This window comes from Octopus bimaculoides, chromosome 9 (assembly GCF_046866305.1).
Source record: "Octopus bimaculoides isolate indiv1 chromosome 9, ASM4686630v1, whole genome shotgun sequence".
Taxonomy (NCBI): domain Eukaryota; kingdom Metazoa; phylum Mollusca; class Cephalopoda; order Octopoda; family Octopodidae; genus Octopus; species Octopus bimaculoides.
Genome location: NC_142936.1, coordinates 33,508,365 through 33,528,364, shown reverse-complemented (window position 1 = coordinate 33,528,364; position 20,000 = coordinate 33,508,365). Strand labels below are relative to the sequence as shown.

General features: G+C 36.8%; 1 protein-coding gene across 1 annotated transcript in view; it reads right to left on the bottom strand.

Moving 5' to 3' along the window:
* LOC106879550 (rho-related GTP-binding protein RhoE) overlaps window positions 1-20,000 on the bottom strand; it is a 126,669-nt gene that overhangs the window by 60,819 nt on the left and 45,850 nt on the right. Inside the window, exon 4 of the mRNA XM_052970564.2 lies at window positions 1,795-1,929. Coding sequence (XP_052826524.1) covers window positions 1,795-1,929 — 135 coding nt within the window. The remainder of the gene's footprint in view (window positions 1-1,794; window positions 1,930-20,000) is intronic.

Below are 20,000 nucleotides of genomic sequence, written 5' to 3'. Positions count from 1 at the left end.
CCCAAGCTAGCATGGAAAGCGGACGTTAAACGATGATGATGATGATGCAAATGGTTGCAGGCAGTTTTCTGGCTAACTCAAAGTTCTTTTGCCAGTTCTCAAGTGGTTTTATGTGGATCTTTCTCAATGATGGTCTTTAATTGAATGCCATCGATGACAAATGGGCGTCCACTATGCTCACAATCTTCAAGGCTCAGGTCTCCACTGCGAAATCGTTTAAACCATTTTCAAGCTGATCACTCACTGGATATTTCCTCACCAAATGTTTTGTTGATATCACGATCAGTTTCAGCTGCTTTATGTCCTGTTTTGAAGTTGAATAGCAAAATTGCTCAAATATTGCGCTTTGACAGTTCCATTTCAGATGATTGTAACAATGGTGAAAAATAATCAATGTTAATTTATTGATGCATTTGGGCAAGCCTATGTCTGTATTATCAGACAATAGCTAAAATAATGTTTTAAAAAGTTCAGAACTCTGCAAAAATCTGGTACAAATTCTTCATGCTTTAAAATGTTGCTTACTTTTTACTCAACCTGATAGACTCCATCAACTGCCAAGACAGGAAGTTAGAGGTAGTAGATAGCTTCCATTATCTAGGCATCCAAGTTAGTAGTGGAGGTGGATAATCCAAGAGAGTAGCTGTGAGGAATAAGATTAAGCTTGGCAAAGTTCAGAGAGTTCCTACCCCTGCTGGCAACAAAGAACCTCTCTCTCAGAGTGAAATGCAGATTGTTTGATGCCTGTGTGTGAACAGTTATGCTACACGACAGTGAGGCATGGGCTGTGATAACCAAGGACATGCGTTGGCTTGAAATAAATGAAGCCAGTATGGTTTGCTAGATATGCAATGTCAGTGTGCATGTTCAACAGAGTGTAAGCATCTTGAGAGAAAAATTAGGCATAAGAGACATCAGATGTGGTGTGTAAGAGAGATGACTGCACTGGTATGGCCATGTGATGTGTATGGATGAGGACAGCTGTGTAAAGAAGTGGCGATCTCTAACTGTGGAAGGAATCTGTGGTAGAGGTAGACCCAGGAAGATATGGGACAAGGTGGTGAAGCATGATCTTTGAACTTTGAGCGTCACAAAGGCAATAACTCGTGACAGATCTTTGGCGATGTACTGTGCTTGAGAGGACTCATTAAAGCAAGTGACATCATAGTTGTGGTAACTGGCACCCGTTGGCACATAAAGAGCACCATTCTAATGTTGGGCCTCATAGAGGCAAAGTGGCTAAGTTCCTTTTGAGTGTTGGGCCTCACGGGGGCAATGGCCAAGACCTTTGGCATTATGTCATGCTTGAGAAGAAGACCCATCAAGCCAAGCACAATCACAGTCGTGGCAGATATGAGTGTCATGCAAATAGCACTTGTGCTGGTGGCATGTAAAAGTACCCATTACACTCAGATTGGATGGCATTAAAAAGGGCTTCAAGCTGTAGAAAACCATGCCAAATCAGACTGGAGCCTGGTGCAGCCTTCCAGCATGCCAGCCCAGTCAAATTGTCCAACCTATGCCTGCATGGACAATGGATGATGATGATGATGATGATGATGTGTGCATGTATGTATATATATGTATAAATATATATGTATAAGCAGACAGATATAGAGTGAATTAAAGAGGGAAGAGAGAAAAGTAGGCTGAAATATGCATAATGCAAGGTATTATGAAAAGTAGAATATTTGTGTTTATTGTACATAATTTCAAATTTGTGAATGAGTGTGCTATTGAAAGAACTTGATACTTAAAAATGCCAAGAGAATTGTCTGAAAATTGTTTCCTTACTTGATCATAAGAAACCATGATTTGTTTTTTCTTTGCCAAGGCTGATATACACTGCAAGTCTGATCGTAAATCTGTTTTACATCCAACTAGCATAATGGGTTGATTTGGACAGTGTTCTCGAACTTCAGGATACCACTAGAATACAGAAATGAATTTTTTGAATTAGTTATTGAAACACAAGATTGATCAATAATTTCCTTTTAGGGAAAAAAAAGTTTAGCCAGCGGATGAGTTAAAAATATTATATAGTAAAATCGTAATTCTCAAAAATATGATGTACACAACAGTGTTTAGAATACTTGGTAAAATATATATATTAATTCCTAAGATAATTTTATTAAATGAGAAAATTACTCTGGATATATTGATAATAAGCAAAAACTAAAGACAAATAACTTTATATTTTGTACTGAAGAAGTGGTTTCATACTTGGATGAAAAGAAGGATGCTCTAATTTATTTAAGGAACAAATCAACAACAGAAGACTATTTTGTAAAGCTATTGATATAATGTGAAAGATTTGGTGGAATAAAATACCAAGAGTGAAAAAAATTCAAATGTGTAATATCAGAATGTGAGTGAGATATATAGAATAAATTAAGGACAAATGTCATAGGGTGACGGAAAAGAAGATCACTAAAAAATGAGAAATTAGAAAGCATATTTTGCAACAATTAAAAAAAAAATTTAAAAGAACAGCAAAACCCAGACCAATCTCTTAGACAGTTTTGCTGGCAATATCCCTCATGCAAGGCAATGCCAGCCAACAAGTAAAGATTATAAATGTTAGTATGCAATAAGGTTTCATCCTGAACAAGGTCTAGAAATCATGTAAGTGAATATAGATAGGGATCTGTTGGTTTCAAAAGACCAAGGATCTGCAGCTGGAGAATTTTGTCAGCTGATGATTGTGGTGCAGCATCTGTTGTGGCTATACAGGCAAACACAGGAGTCGTAGTCTCACATGCAGCAACTGCATTCAAGGAAGTTCTCCACCAGTGCTACTGACTTGTCCTTTCTTTGAGCAGGTTCCAGTGGCAAGTTCCAGTTTCTCTTCCTCTTGCTCTATTTCCTTGTGTAATATGTCTCCAGCATGGGCAATCATTTGGAACCTCCTCCCATCTCAGGATATCTAGATCTATTGACTTGTGTCTTTCTTGCAGATGTCCTTGAAATGGAGTTGAGGTCGTCCTCATGCTCTTATACTGGTGGCCAATTTCCCATACAGGAGGTCTTTTGGGATCCTTCTGCCCAACATATGATGTATGTGAGCGAACCAGCACAGATGGCACTGTTGGAGCAGGGTGAATATGCTGGGTGTCTTGGCATGGTTTAGGACTTAAGTGTTGGTGACTCAGTCAAGTGAACAAATAGCCAATGTATAACTGAAATAGGTTCAGTAACTGATAAGTAAATGTTTGTAACTTTAGAAATGAAAAGCATATATTGTCAACTTTCTATATAAAGAAAGTCAGGACCTGAACTGGAACACTTGTTTACGCAAGTTACTTACACACTTGACTGAACTCCAAACAAAAACAATTCCATCAAAATCTCACAATAACTTTCAATTAACTCACACCCTACAAATACATACTTTGCTTATCTTCCTCTATCCTATTCCCTACACATTTTCTTAGGCCTAACTACATCACACCTAATTATCATGAGCCTATCCCATAAAAAAAAACAACTTATGAAAGATTATCTAAAGTCAAAAAGAACCCAAGTATAGCATAGTTTGATGAAAGTGAACAAGCCAAAAACTTCAAAGTTACTGCCAACCTTTTTCTCATAAAAGTTTAATAAACAGACACTCACTGAGTGATACTTTAGTTTAATACTAAATTGTTTTATATATAACTTGACATAAAAACAAGCATTAATACACATGACAGTACTGAACAGTGAGAATGAGTGCTCAACACTACATTTGATGGATAAATATTCTTTATTTGTGGACTAACAATGCTATCAATGATTTTATGAGAAAAGAATTTACACAATTTTTAAGTGCTCCACTAAAAGATGCCCGTAATTGCCTCCATTTTAGATGAGAATACACAAGGCTACATGATACTATGTAGGACTTCAGAATGAATACACAGTTGAGATGCAACTTTTTAAATATTATTTCATAATTGTTATTTCCCTTACGCTGGCCCTGGGATTTTGTAAAAACTTGTATTCAACACAGAATTACATTATGTGAAAATGTTTGTGCATACCCTTATTTATAAATATATATGAATTTATACTAAGGTATCAGCATGAATTTTATGGATGTATGTGCATGTGTATCTTATCATTTATGGGGCTTTCACAGGCTTTAAACATAAATTAGTCTATAAAGTTGTAACTTTATTAACATCATCATCATCATCGTTTAACGCCCGTTTTCCATGCTAGCATGGGTTGGACAGTTCAACTGGGGTCTGAGAAGCCAGGAGGCTGCACCAGGCTCCAGTTTGATCTGGCAGTGTTTCTACAGCTGGATGCCCTTCCTAACGCCAACCACTCTGTGAGTGTATTGGGTGCTTTTTACGTGTCACCAGCACAAGGGCTAGGGGAGGCTGGCAACGGCCATGATCGGTTGGTGCTTTTTATGTGCCACCGGCACGGAAGCCAGTCAAGGTGGCGCTGGCGTCGGCTACGTTCGGATGGTGTTTTTTATGTGCCACCGGTATGGGTATCACAACTACAATTTCGATTTGATTTTTATTTTGATGTTGATGTACTTGACTCAAGGTCTCCTCAAGCACAGCAGATCGCCCTACGATCCAAGGTACTTGAATGGGCTGGGGCTGATTATGTGAAGCTGGTGTAGGATATGCCGTGAACTCACTTTATTTGTTGGGACTTCGCAGTCAACATATCTCCAGAGGTCTCGGTCTTTCGTCATTGCCTCTGTAAGGCCCAATGTTTGAAGGTCATGCTTCACTACCTCATCCCATGTCTTCCTGTGTCTACCTCTACCCCGGATTCCTTCAACTGTTTGGAAGTGGCACTTCTTCACACATCTCTCCTCATCCATCCATAGTACATGATCATACCAGCGCAAACGTCTCTCTTGCACGCCACATCCGATGCTTCTTATGTCCAACATTTCTCTCAGGGTGCTTACACTCTGTTATGTGTGCACACTGACATCACACATCCAGCAGATCATGCTAGCTTTGTTTCTTTCAAGCCTGTCCATGTCCCCCGCAGTCACGGCCCATATTTCAATGTCGTAAAGCATGGCAGTCTGAACACATGCATTGTACAATCTACCTTTCACTCTGAGTGAGACCCTTTGTTACTAGTAGGGATACAAGCTTTCTAAACTTTGCCCAGGCTATTCTTATTCTAATGGTAACACTCTCTGAGCATCCACCCCCACTTCTAACTTGGTCACCTAGGTAGTGGAAGCTATCAACTACTTCTAGTTTCTTCCCCTGGAGTGTGATGGAATCTGTTTTCTGAGCATCTGTGGTGTCTATTGCCCCTGTGCATCTGTCGCACACGAACGCTATCTTCTCGGTTAATGTTCCTGCACCTCTTATGCGTCCATAGCTTACACTGGGTACATCTTATGGAGTTTCTACCTACACCTTTTCTACACATCGAGCAGGGTCACCTACTTGAGGGGGTGTGTGATGAGTTCACCTTCCTACTTACTAGAACTTTGGTCTCTGCTACAATGATTCTAAGGCCTTTTGATTCTAAACCTTGTTTCCACACCTGAAATTTCTTTTCTAGTTCCGGTAGTGTTTCTGCTATGAGGGCCAGGTCATCAGCATAGAGGAGCTCCCCTATTTCTACCCGGAATTCTTCACTATACTCATTGCCAATCCTAACCTTACTAATGGCCTCTCTGTATAGGGCCTGTACAGCCCTTATTAACCATTCGTCAATCCCCAGTTTCCGCATCGCCAACCAGATAAGGCATCGGGGGACCCTGTCAAAGGCTTTCTCCAAGTCCACAAAAGCTAAGTATAGGGGTTTATCTTTAGCTAGGTATTTCTCCTGCAGTTGTCGAACCAGGAATCAGTGGTGCTTCTACCCGGCACAAAACTGAAATACATCTCATCTAAGCAGACTCTCCCAAATAAGATGGGCTATGACCCTCTCTGTGACCACCATCACCTGAGCCAGCAGTTTGATACCTATGTACTTATTTCTATCTAGAGCATCACCTTTAACCTTGTAGCAGTTGACTATGGTGCTGCTACGCCGGTCATTGGGTATGAGTCCATCATGAACTACCTGGTTTACAATGCGGGTGACTAGGCCATAGCCCACACCACCAAGTGTTTTAAGCATCTCAGCAGTGATTCCTGATTGGTCGGGGGCTTTTCCTGGCTTCATACCCTTAATTGCTTTATCTACAAGGAAGCTGTCTATTCGGATAACTGGTCCCTCTACTGGGTCAACATTTGGCAGGCTTTCCTCCTCCCATTCATTCTCCAAATTCAACAGTCTTTCAAAATGACTTCTCCAAGCCTCTTTCTTTACAGAATCATTAAAAGTAAGTGCACTATCATCCATGCGGACACATTTCTCTCCTGTGACATCACAATTTTCTCTCACACACTGTCTTGCAATCCAAAATACTTCAGTTCTTTGGTCCTCATGTCGCTGGACATTGGCAAACTTCTTCTTTTCTGCTTCACCCTTGGCTATGTATACCTGCCGCCCAGCCTCCCTTTTGGCTACCTGGTACAGTTCCCAGCTTCTTTGCTCTAATGGCTTTGTCTACCGTACTATTTCACCACCACATAACTCTAGGTCTGGAAGGGACTTTGCACCATCCGCAGACTTGGTCTGTGGCACTCAGTAAGCTGTCCCATAGGAATTTCCAATTACCCTCTATGTATGAAGTCTGTAGCTCCTCCTCCCTCTCATCAAATTTCTTGATGAGGATGTCCCTAAATCTCTGACCATGTAAAGGGTTCTTTAGCTTCCAAATCCTTCTTTTTTGGATTGGTCTGCTTCTTGGTATCCTTCTGGCCTCGAGCCTAAAGTCACTAATGATTAGCCTATGCTGGGGGATACATTCTTCACCGGGGAGCGTCTTTGTATTTAAGAGCAACCCTGTGTCCCGCTGTCTGGTGAGTATGAATCTGGCTAGCAGAGTCACCTGATTGATAAGGTTATCAGGTGGCTGTCTGGTTTCCTGAAGTTAGTATTGCAGATTAAAAGGTTACATGCATTACAGAACTCCAGTAGCCTAGTTCCCTCATCGTTTCAGGCGCCAATACCATGGCCCCCGTGTACCCCAGTGAAGATACCAGATTCCTTCCCAACATGCCCATTAAAATCTCCAGCCACAAAGATGAGGTCATTGTCACTGGTCTTTGAGGTAGCCTGTAGAAGGGTATCATAAAAATGGTCCTTCTGATCATTTGGTGTCCCTGCATGTGGGGGTGTAGGCAGAGATAATTGCAGCTGTGCTGTTCTGCAGGACTAGCCTGAGCTTAAGCACTCTATCGCATACCATAACAACCTCTATGACGTTATCTACCCATTTCTCCGCAAGGAGTATGCCTACACCCCCTACACCATCCATGTTACCTTGTCAAAAGACTTTATACCTATGTGCCTTGCCTGTGAGGATTCTAGCTGAAGCTCCTCTCCATCTTACCTCTTGTATGCAGCATACATCAACCTGTCTCCTTTCAAGCATCTCTACAATTTCACTAGACCTACCTTTCAGTGTGCCAACATTGACAGTGCAAACTCTGAAAACTATGTTTTGTAAATCATGTGATGCCTGCAATATATGTTATTCATGTGCTGTACATATCTGTGCCATTTAGAATTCCAGTATGAATTCCTGGGAGTATATATGTCTATTATGAATATTGCACATATAAGTGGTATCCAAAATTTATCCTCGTTGGACAGGTGACAAGGTGGATGTAGGATCATGGAATATAGTTTAGATTGTTGTTTGTGAATACAAAAAGAGGTTTCTTCCCAAATGTTTAAAATGTTCGCTGTTGATGTCATGATGCTTCATTTCTCTGTGATACAGAAGTTGCATTAGCTGCCTCATCCATTATATTTGCTGGACTTAGCTCTGACACTCCAGTTTATATAGGGATTGTCCACACCCCTGTCTTTAAGATTTCATATCTTATTGGGTAAAGATATTGCATGTCTTTTGTTCTTATCCCTAAACAAAGTCAAGTGTTGTGTCTTTCATTCATTGAAGATATTTCTAGTCATTCCTATGTAAGTTTTATGGTATCATTCATGTCAGTGATATTAGCCTTGTACAGGAGTTCTTTTTCCCAACACATATTGTTCAAGGGAAGTTGTTGAGGGATTTACAATTACAAGATTTATAAAGGTGTTCCTCATATTGTTAGTTATATTGAAGATTGTAGACCTTATGTTGGGGAGGATACTACAGCTAACTTTAACAATGTTTCTTTCAAAGATCTTTTGATATTTTTGCAAGTGTGAGTAGTGGGTATCTATAAGCTTCAGAAATCATCAAGTTTACATTTGTGGTCACATTCATACTGTATGAAGAATTATACCATATTTTCCTGTGGCTACATCTTTTTGGCTTATTTATGTTTCTTTGATATAGGCTTTATTGTTCTTAAATTAGATCTTTCAAATGTGAATTTGTAATATGGGGCTACCTCTTTAAAAAATTTACTTATTCATATGCTAAAATAGTGTAAGCTCTTTCTAGAAACAAATTATGCAGCCCTGTTTCCAACTTACACTGTTGACACAATAAATAAAAAGTATGTAGCCTAAAACTATAGTGACAAAGTCCAATTTACAAAATTTGTTCATACCCTTATAGATTACACTGCTGAAAATATGGAAAATGACTTGAAAGAAGACAGACAACTTGTATCCAGAGAATGAGAATCAGCATTCTACAATTTGATAAGCATCCTAAATGGAAAAAATAGTTGTCTCAAGTTCAAACTGAGGCAGGCTACATATACATAAATATATCCATGCAGGTAGATATATGCACCAACACACATCCAGACATATACATATGCAAACATACATGTATATGGATATACATATATCCATCAATCCATATATATATGTGTGCATGTATATATGTATATATAGGCACAGAAGTGGCTGTGTGGAAAGAAGCTTGCTTCCCAACAACATGGCTGTGGGTTTTGTTCCACTGTATGTCACCATGAGCAAGTGTCTTTTACTATAGCCTTGGGCTGACCAAATTCTTGTGAGTGGATTTGGAAGACAGAAACTGAAAAGAAGCCCATTACATATATCTGTGTGTCTTTGTTTGTCCCCCATCACTGCTTGATAACCAGTGATGGTGTGTTTACGTCCCTTTAACTTAGTGGTACAACAAAAGAGACTAATGAAATAAGTATTAGGCTTTAAAAAAAAGTCCTGGCTTCAATTTGTTCAACTAAAACTCTTCAAAATGGTGGTCCATTATGACCACAGTTAAATGACTGAAACGAGTAAAAGAATAAAAGAATATATGTATGTATGTACGTATATACAACACACTGTATAATGGTCATTACATATTTTTTCTTTATTGCAATAACTTTGGCTTACAGCTGTTACCAGTAGTCATTATAGACTTGTTACTGATAGGTTTACTCAATCAGTCTATTGTTCAGTTGAGAAAAATTGAATGATCTAAAAAAAATTAATGCTACTTTCAACAGAGCCATTTCTGGTTATAACAAAGCAGAAAACTGCAGAGATGGTACAGGCATGGGAAGAACAGTGATGAACTATAAGCTCTCACCCTGCCATTAGAATACAATCTAAACAATATTGTTATTCTAGTATCCTAAGAGAGAGCTTATGAAGTATTTTGCCCAGATTGATAATTCCTCACAAATAACTATTTTAATATAATGGAAAATTTACATATAGACATATCATTCTAAGATATACCTCTACCACATAAGAAGGAGTTATTTAAGTCCCTGATTGAAAAAAACAATGCAATTATAAGAAGAATGAGGTGGAAAGCATACCAATTTGAAAAGGAAAACTGGAGTGATATTAACACTAAAACAAAAATAGACTGGAAAAGTGAACTTAGAAGCAGAGGTAACCCACCTTTCAACCCTCATATGGCTGAATTTTAGGAAGAGCTGTAGAACATAGTAAGGAACATCAAGTTCCACAAACACCTACTAAGACAGAACCTACACCTCAGGAAATTACACTAAATAACTAAAGAAAGTAAAAGCAAATCTGGAATATTAGTACATTCAGATAAAACAGGGAATGTCTACCACATAGATTATAAGGATTACAACAACTTAATCAGAAAGGAGATTTTAAAGGACAATAGGATTATAATGGAACATACCTTACTTAATATCAATAAGGCAAGTAAAATGGATAATGTATGAACTCAGTATAGATGACAGAACAGAGCTGTACAAACCTAACACACCAAGGGGCAGGGGCTGATGCAGTTTTGTACCTCTCCTTGAAAAATGCATTTTTTAAAAACATTTTTTTCAGATTCCTACACTTTAGATGTCGGAGATTACAAATATGCAAAAACAAAAATTTTTTTTAATTCCCCGCCACAATTTAAATTTTTGATTTTGTTTACTTTAAAGACATCGTAGTGAATTGATGAACATATGCAAATCGAAATTAAATAGACAAAAACATTAAAGTGAAAAGAATTTGTGTTTTACTTGTGTTTGCCTTAAATAATCGTAAATAATAATAAAATGTACATTAGATATACACCATTTTATAAGAAACAGACATTAATATTTAATAATTAATGTTATAAAGTTTAATAAGGGGCTCAAATTTCACCCCTCCCTCAATTTAAAATTTTGAAGTTTTTCATCCATTTATTTATTTGTCTATCTGTTTAGTCATAAAATATATTTGTCAACTAAATGTGGTGGTCCTATAGAAGACGATGTTACTGTTGTTTTTAGCCCCAGGAAGACATTCATATCTATCTCTTTATACAGCTATCTATATGCTGATTGAATTTAAAAGTTTCAAAATGTAGTTTCTTGCATATCCAGAATCTCCATCATAGGGAAAAAAATTTCAAAAAAGTTCAAAATTTTAAATGGGAGTGGGGAGTGGTGGTGGGGTTAAAAAAACATTTTTTTTGCATATTCGTAATCTTCAACATCTAAAACATAGGAATTTGAAAAAAAACTTTTCAAAAAAATGCATTTTTCAAAGAGAGGTTTGAAACTGCATTAGCTCCCACCAAGGATTACTTCAAAAGGCCACAAACTTAACTTTACCACCAAACTCACAGTCAGGCTTATATGCCCATCCAAGTCACACTTAGAAAGACTAAGTAAACTGATAATTGACAGGTACATACCCACTCTAAGAAACAGGATCAAGCTGGATTTATGGTCTAATTCATTTGAAGTAGAACACTGGTTTAGGAACATTAGGGACAAGGAGAACACAAAATTCATACAAATAAACATATCCAATTATTACACTTCATCAATCCCATACTGCTAAATAATCTTTGCTAGGAAGAACTCTTTGCAAAGGAAGAAATAGATATTATAAGAGAAGTTAGAAAAATGATTATAGAATATGAAGAAAATCTCTGGATGAGGAAAGACACCTAATAACTTTGATATAACCATGGGTTTGAGAGACTCAGCTCAAGCAGCAGATCTAGAAAGAATTTACATTTTAAAACGCATAGGAGTGGAATTTCTGAAACTAGGGGCAGATTGTACAGGGACAACACACTCTTTACAGTACAAAATTGTAACATATACATATTACAGAAGTATAGGAAGACACTCGTAAAATTCTTTAAACAATTAGGACTTAAGATATCAATAGAACTGAGTATAGTAGAGTTAATTTTCTGGAGACCACACTTGACATCAGCATTGGATTACATCACCCTTTCCCTAAGCAAAATGAAAAACTAAGGTATGTAATTTGAGGAGTTATCATCCGTAAATTATCATAAACTCTATCCACATGGGGGTGTCTGCTATGTCTAGGATATTGGCAAATGGGGACATTTTTAAAAGTTACAGGGGTACTACAACATGTCATTAATGGAGGCCACTTATGGCAGAAAAATCAAATATATACCTTGTGGCAATTTATGTAAGAGTAATGACATCACATCACTTACAAAACTTGACTTAAGTTCAAACTGGAGAGGTAATGGTTGGATTTCAAAATATAGGAAGAATAAATGCAATAAGAAATTAAATACAAAAATTCATCTTATGGTAGGGCCACCGTAGAATGGAATGCTCCCCATATATAGCAAATTGCATACGTTAATGGAACAGCAAGGATAAACCGATGACTAAGATCTTAGATCCACCTGAAGACAAACACATAAATGACAGATATAATAGGAACATGGAGATATTTGTATCAGATAGCAGAGATAAGGTCCTTGACGGAATTGAAAATAGTTATAATGATAATAAAGATGAGAATAAACATAAACAGCATGATACAGGGAGATAAAAAAAAAACTATAGATTCCAATTATATAAAAAAGAAAGAGAAATTATGAAAACTATCTGGTTCAATGCTCCATTTGGTGTCCAAATCACCACTAACATTTCAGGGAAATTTTTTGCAGCCCTTGACAAACATTTCCCTCTGTCGAGCAGATATAGGAGGCACTCCATGAGATTTGCTTACTTCACCACAAGGAACCTCACACAGATAAGTGTCCCATGAGAACTGGAGATTAAGGGAATTAGAAACAATAGACCCATCAGACCTAGACCAGACTAAAATATGTAAAAACAACAAGCATCAGAGGGAATGTATAAATAATATTAATAATAGGAGTACCTACAACTAAATTAGGAATAATAGTGGTACTGAGAAATGTTTTAGTTAAGCTGCTAATAGTAATTGGTAGCGAGTGGATCAGAGCTAGCAATGGGAAGGATGAGGGTAAACATTGTGAGAATGGAGGTGGAGATAGTGCAAATAATACAGGAAGTGCATGCGTGGAAAATAACAGAAAGATAGTAAACATTAATATCAATAGAGAGGGTAATATAAATAGAAATGATAATAACTATAACAACAGCAACAATAATACCAATAACGATAATAATAATAGGGATAATAACCACACAGGTAGTAGTAATAGGAAAGACAGGGCCAGTTGTAACTGTAGGGGAGATAGAGAATGTCCTTTAAATAAATCATGTCTGGAAAAGAACAGTCAATGAATGTGCAGTAGTAACCCATAAAACTATTACATAGGATGTTGCTCAACGATATTTAAGCTCTATTACAACCACACCACATCATTCAAACCCAAAAGAAGGAAAATGAGATATCACTTAGTAAGCTAATATGGCAACTCAGGGATGAAAAAAACCCCAATAAAATATGGGTTAAAATTGTCAATCCTAAGTTGAGCAAAACCATAAGAAATAAGAAGTAGTAGATGTGAACTCTGCCTAGAAGAGTCACTCCAAATACTTACATCAGAGAGAAACCCAATTAATTATAGGCAGGAATTAGTGATACACCATAAGCACTTCTATAATAAATCCTTCAGCAGGCTCCCTAGATAACTTTAGCATTATAGTGAAAGACATTGGTCAAGATGGGTATAATGCATAAGGGATATATGCAAATGATCTTACCTAATGTTTTATATATATGTGTATGCATGTATGTTTTTCATTTCGTTAATTTTTTTAAATCTTTAAAATTTCTTTAATCTAATTTTTTTTATTTGATTTTATTTATTTTATTATAATTATTATTATCATTAAGGTGGTGAGCTGGTAGAATCATTAGCATGCTAGGCAAAATGTTTAGCAGCATTTCGCCTGTCACTATGTTCTGAATTCAAATTCCACCTTGGTTGACTTTGCCTTTCATGGCTGATAGAATAAGTACCAGCAGAGGAATTGGGGTTGATGTAATCAACTAGTCCCCTCCCACAAAATTTCAGGCCTTGTGCTTTGGTAGAAAGGATTATTATTATTATTATGGCTTAGTGGTTAGAGTGTTGCACTCATGATCTAATGATTGTGATTTCAATTCCTAGACCAGGTGGTGTGTTGTGTTCTTGAGCAAAATACTTCACTTCACATTGCTCTGCAATCACTTCAACACCTGATGCATGGTACACAGTGCACTTGTTCAGACAAAACAGTATAAATTGAGCACAACCACAGATTTACAATATAGAATGGTGATGATTTATAACCTCGGACCCTGCCACAAGTATTCATGAAGTTCTTAACTAATGTAATATTGTTAGCCTGGTGTACTAACAGAGAGCTTATGAAGTATTTTGCCCAGAATGATAATTCCTGACAAATAACTCTTTCTAATATATATATATTTATACATATATAAGTGTACATATATTAATAGAGGTCACAAAAGTGACAGCGGATGCTGATCAGCACTGATTATGCTAAGATAGGAGTTAAATTAAGTCTAAAGCCACAAAGCACAAATTTAACGACTAACAAAGGGAGGTAAGTCCCTAGCATATGCAGCTGAATCACAATTTTGAATCCTGATATTGGACACCTTAATTCTCATCAGTGGCTAGTGCTTTGTGGCTTTAGAGTTAATTTAACTCTTATTTTAGCATAATCGGTGCTGACCAGTACCCTCTGTCACTTTCATGACATCATCATCATCATCGTTTTAACATCCATTTTCCCTGCTGGCATGGGTTGGGCGGTTTGACTGAGGTATAGAGAGCCAGTGGCTGCACAAGGCTCCAATCTGATCTGGCAATGTTTCTACTGCTGGATGCCCTTCCTAACGCCAACCACTCTGAGAGTGTAGTGGATGCTTCTTATGTGCCACCAGCACAGGAACCAGTCAGGCAGGCCTGGCATCGATCACGTTCGGACTGTGCATTTTTATGTGCCACCGGCACAGGGGCCAGTCAAGGGTACTAGCATCGGCCACGTTCGGATGGTGCGTTTATGCGCCACTGGCATGGGAGTCAGTCAGGCGGACCTGGCATCAACCATGTTCGGATGGTGTTTTTTACATGCCGCTGGCATGGGAGCCAGTCTGGGGGCACTGGCCACAGGTACAGTATTGGTTTTACTTGAATCAACAGTCTTTTCAAGCATATCATATTGTCTGATGCATCAGGAGTACTCTTAACTGGGCCAGACATGTGTGGTTGTGATCTCACTTTAGTTGCTGGGTCTTCTCAATCACAGCATATCTACAAAGATCTCTGTCGCCTGTCACTGCCTCCGTGAGGCCCAATGTTCGAAGGTCATACTTCACCACCTCATTCCATGTCTTCCTGGGTCTACCTCTTCCACAGGTTCCTTCCAGTTAGGGAGTGGCAATTTCTCACACAGCTGTCCTCACCCATATGTAACACCAGTGCAGTCGTCTCTCTTGTACACTACATTTGATGCTTCTTATGCGCAACTTTTCTCTCAGGGCACTTACACTGTCGTGTATGCACACTGACATTACACATCCAGCGGATCATACTAGCTTCATTTCTTTCAAGCCATGCATGTCCTGAGCAGTCATGGCCCATGTCTCACTGCCGTGTAGCATGGCAGTCCACACACATGCATCATACAGTCTACCTTTCATCCTGAGTGAGAGGCCCTTAGTTGCCAGCAGAAGTAGGAGCTCCCTGAACTTTGCCCAGGCTATTCTTATTCTAGCCGCTACAATCTCAGAGCAACCACCCCTACTACATAATATATATATATAAAGTAACAAACTGAGGAAAAGAAATCCTTCAAAGGGGTGTGTTAAACATCCAATTCACTGGTACTTCAGCTGGATACCATATTAATATTGGTGTAATTCAATAATAAAGATAAATTAAATATAGAGATATTCTATTGACATTCAATAATTTATTTATATTACAATATTACATTAAATACTATAACAAAAATGTATGTAACATAACATAATATATAAATAATTATAAAAATCGTAAAAGTCCAACAAATTGTTTCGGCTTATATATATGTTTTATGATATACATGATTACAGTTCAATTATATATAAGCCACTTCAGGGTAAATCGGTTCAAGAAGACGAAATCCCGTCTGCATTGTAGAAATTAACTCAAATATCTGTGTTATGAGTGTGAGTGTTAATTATTCAATCTTACATCAATTACAATTAAAAAACAAAAACATTTTAACGGATGATGCAATCAAGTAAGTTCAATCCACAGCTATTGAAATCCACTCCATTATATCTCAAACACATACCAACTGAAACCCTTTGATGTCGAAGATAGTCTCTTGTCATTACAACATACAATAATAATATATGTATGTATATAAATGTATATAATTAAGTATCTAATTCTTCTAACTACAACAAAAAATATATAAAAAATTACTTCTTCAATACAACTCTTTTATGTATTTAAATTAGTTGGTATAAAAATTGTTTAAATTAACTAATAATAATCTATATTTATCATTTCCTTGTAGGGATAATCATGTAGTAGATATGCATAGAAACCTAATGAAAATTTCTCTCTTTGTTTACTTAATCTATCGCAGGGAGAATTCCGTAACTATAATATTTTAGGCTACAGCAATGGAAATTGAATTTACTAATTTTTTAGGGGTAGCCAGATTTGAATTTACTTAAAAAATGATTATTATTCACACACCATGGAAGGGAGGATTTAGTGAATCAACAGAAAACATTGAGGAAAGACTTCCTTTTGTACCCCACTTTATTTATTTTTAATTTTTACAGAAACCTCCGTTTTTGGGTACGGAGATTACGAATCTGAAAAACAAATTGACAAAAATCGGCATTTCAAAATTTCAATCCCACACCTACTCTCCCACAATTTCTTCATTTTTTAACTTTTTCTAGAAATTTTTTTTTTTTTGTAAAACATGTGGTAAAATACAGAGATTAAGATTCTGAAAAAAATTTCCAAAACTTTTTGTAAAGTTTCAATTACAAAAAAAAAAAAATAAATAACTCTCCTCCTCTCCTCGCAGTCTACAGCATAAACATGAAGTTTGGAAAACCTTTTCACCATTGCGTATGTGTTGACTGCTATGCTAAAAGTGAAACTTTGGAAGTGATATGGTGATGGGTGGGCGACATGGGGAAAAGGCTTTGGGAAATTTTTGTTTTTTAATATTTGGTTTTAAGATGCAGACGGCCCGATTCTGTCGTTCGTTTCTCTTTATGATTTCCAAATAACTTTTTAAATACTTTGAAATCAAAATTGGGCGCACATAACGGAGATGTAACCCACCCGCTCCCGTACATTAAATAAGCCTTCAAGCAATCTACCCACATGCTAGAAATAATAGCCAAATCTCACACAAACTCTTTCTCGCACATATTTTTGAATAAATTCCCGCAGTAAAAAGAAGTATTATAAAAAAGTTAAAATAAAACGTTATTGCCAGGAACTTGGGCTCCTAGCCAAACATATGCATTGCCCATATTGTAAAACTATACTGAGCAAAATTTACATCTTTCTGCTTAGATTTATATCAGAGAAATTCACACAATCCAATTTTTTCCTTTCATAGGGCATAGATTACGATTATAAAGAAATTTGTGGGGAAAATGTTTTCCTGAAAATTATGGAGAAAAAATTGGATTTTGTGAATTTTCTGAAAGTCTCTCCACCCCACCCCCGTTTGTTTGTGCAATTTTTTTTTGTCATATTCGTTTTCTACACTTTTTTTACACCTAGTATGCTGTTTTTTGAGTCTTTATGATTTGACGGCCAACACTTGTTTTCTTAACGAAACACTTTCAAACTTGGGACACTGGTAGAATGTGTCATACAAAACAACTTTTTCTCTTAGCCTTCTTAACAAAAAATTGTACATCGCAAGTTATTTCATGTTAAAGTTGTCATATTTCTGTAATTTCAACCAATCACTGACGTCTATTCAGCTGAATACAGTCAGTGCTCTTTGTAAACAATAATTTTTTCCCGGTCATAAAAATGTTATTCCCTGTGACATATTTCATCCGGTTTAATCGTAATTTATACGCATATATTGTTTATATAATAAGTTTGGGTTCTAGAGTTAGGGTTAGGGTTGCCATAACTTCACTCATGACCCTAACCCTAACCCTAAAACCCTATAACTCTAACCCTAACCCTAAAACCCTATAACTCATAACCATAACCCTAACTCTAAAATCCGAACCCTAACCCTAAACTAGAGTTTGATTTGAAGAAGATTTGGCTGCTATTTCTAGGAAATGAAGCACTTGGTGGAGGTGCATTAATAATTCTGCCAGCTCCAATAACAAGTGCAGGCAATATTCAAGTATTTTGATGGCTTTTTCCCCTTTGTTTACGAACAGTCTAGTTAATCGGAAATGTCAGAACTAACGGGGATTAATACCATATACACCGTCACAGCACTAACTGTATTCAACTGAATAGACGTCAGTGATTAGTTGAAATTATCGACATAAGACAATTTTTAACGTGAAATAACTTCGGATACAAAAATTTTTATCTGTTCTATACCACAAAATATACAAGTATACGAAGTTTGAAAGTGTTTCGGTGCCAAAAACACTACATAAAAAAATGTTGGCCGTCAAACCCTAAGGATCCTGTTTTTTCTCTTTGTTTTTGTTAACGGTACTTGAAATTGATTCTCTGTTAGTGAATATTTTTCTGACAACAATTTAAAAGGTATTCTTTTATTTGTTTGTCATTTGACTGCGGCCATGCTGGAGCACTGCCTTTAGTCGAGCAAATCGACCCCTGGACTAATTCTTTGTAAGCCTAGTACTTATTCTGTCAGTCCTCTTTTGCCGAACTGCTAAGTTACGGGGACGTAGACACACCAACATTGGCTGTCAAGCCATGTTGGAGGGGACAAACACACACACACACACACACACATATAATATATATATATATATGTACGTAAAATTCTAGCTTTTGGTGCCCTAGAAGAGGTTAGAAAGGTCAAGTGGCAAAGACATTATTCTGCATAGCGAAGGCATCTGGCAAATGTAACTGCTGTCACTCACAGAAAAAATATTGTTTTACCATGAAAAAAGTGTTGTTGAACTGTTAAGTGAAATTTGGCGATCAAAGATTGAATCCACGCTATACCTGGATGAAGCCACTACATATATATATATATATATATATATATATATATATAGATAGATAGATAGATAGATAGATACATATATATGACGGGTTTCTTTCAGTTTCTGTCTACCAAATTCACTCACAAGGCTTTGCTTGGCCTGAGGCAATAGTAGAAGACACTTGCCCAAGGTGCCACATAGTGGGATTGAACCCAGAACCACACAACCACTTCTGTACTTGTTAGAGATAATTTATTTTAATAACAATTTGGTTAGTAAATGATGTTCTCTTATACACAATTTTAGCGCGAAAAAGTTCTCTAATATAAATCTTTGCAGAAAAATGATTAGATTGATTCTATATTTTTTCATTATTTTATTGCGAATACTGTGTGGCAGAAAGTTACAATAAAGTGTTCATTTATTTTTTTACTTTTTTGTTTTGTTGGGTCAACTGATTTCCCTTTCAGGTATTGTGCATGCGCACTCATATTGTTTCATTTTCTATCACCATGCGAAATTTCGAAATGAGTGAGATCTTCCGGACCGCTTCACTTTGTAAATTTAGCTCACTATAATTTTACAAGATGGGCAATGCATTTGGGCAACGCGTTTGGCTATGAGCCCAAGTTCTTTTTATTTTAACTTTTTCATAATACCTCTTTTTACCACTGGAAATTTCTCTGAAATTTTATCGCCAAAAAACAAAGCTGGCCAGTATGGGATTTTTGTTGAAACTCATCACCAATCGACTTCTAGGCCATATGAAACATATGCAAAAAATTTTATGAAAAAATATGTGCAAAAGAAAGTTTGTGTGAGATTTGGCTGTTATTTCTAGCATGTAGATAGACTGCTTGAAGGCTTACTTAACGTATGGGAGCAGGTGAGTTACATCTCAGCCATGTGTGCCCAATTTTAATTTCACAATGGAAGAAAGTGTTTCAAAAGAAGTCTTGCAGACATGGAAATCGATACAAACCAAACATGCAAAAAGCAATGTTCCCGATGAACTGATTTATATTATTATTTATAAAATGAGGGACCATATATCTTTATGTTTATATATATATATATATATATATATATATATATATATATATATATATATATAAAGTAGTTGTATACTGCCAACTTAATGTGACAGTCCCAAT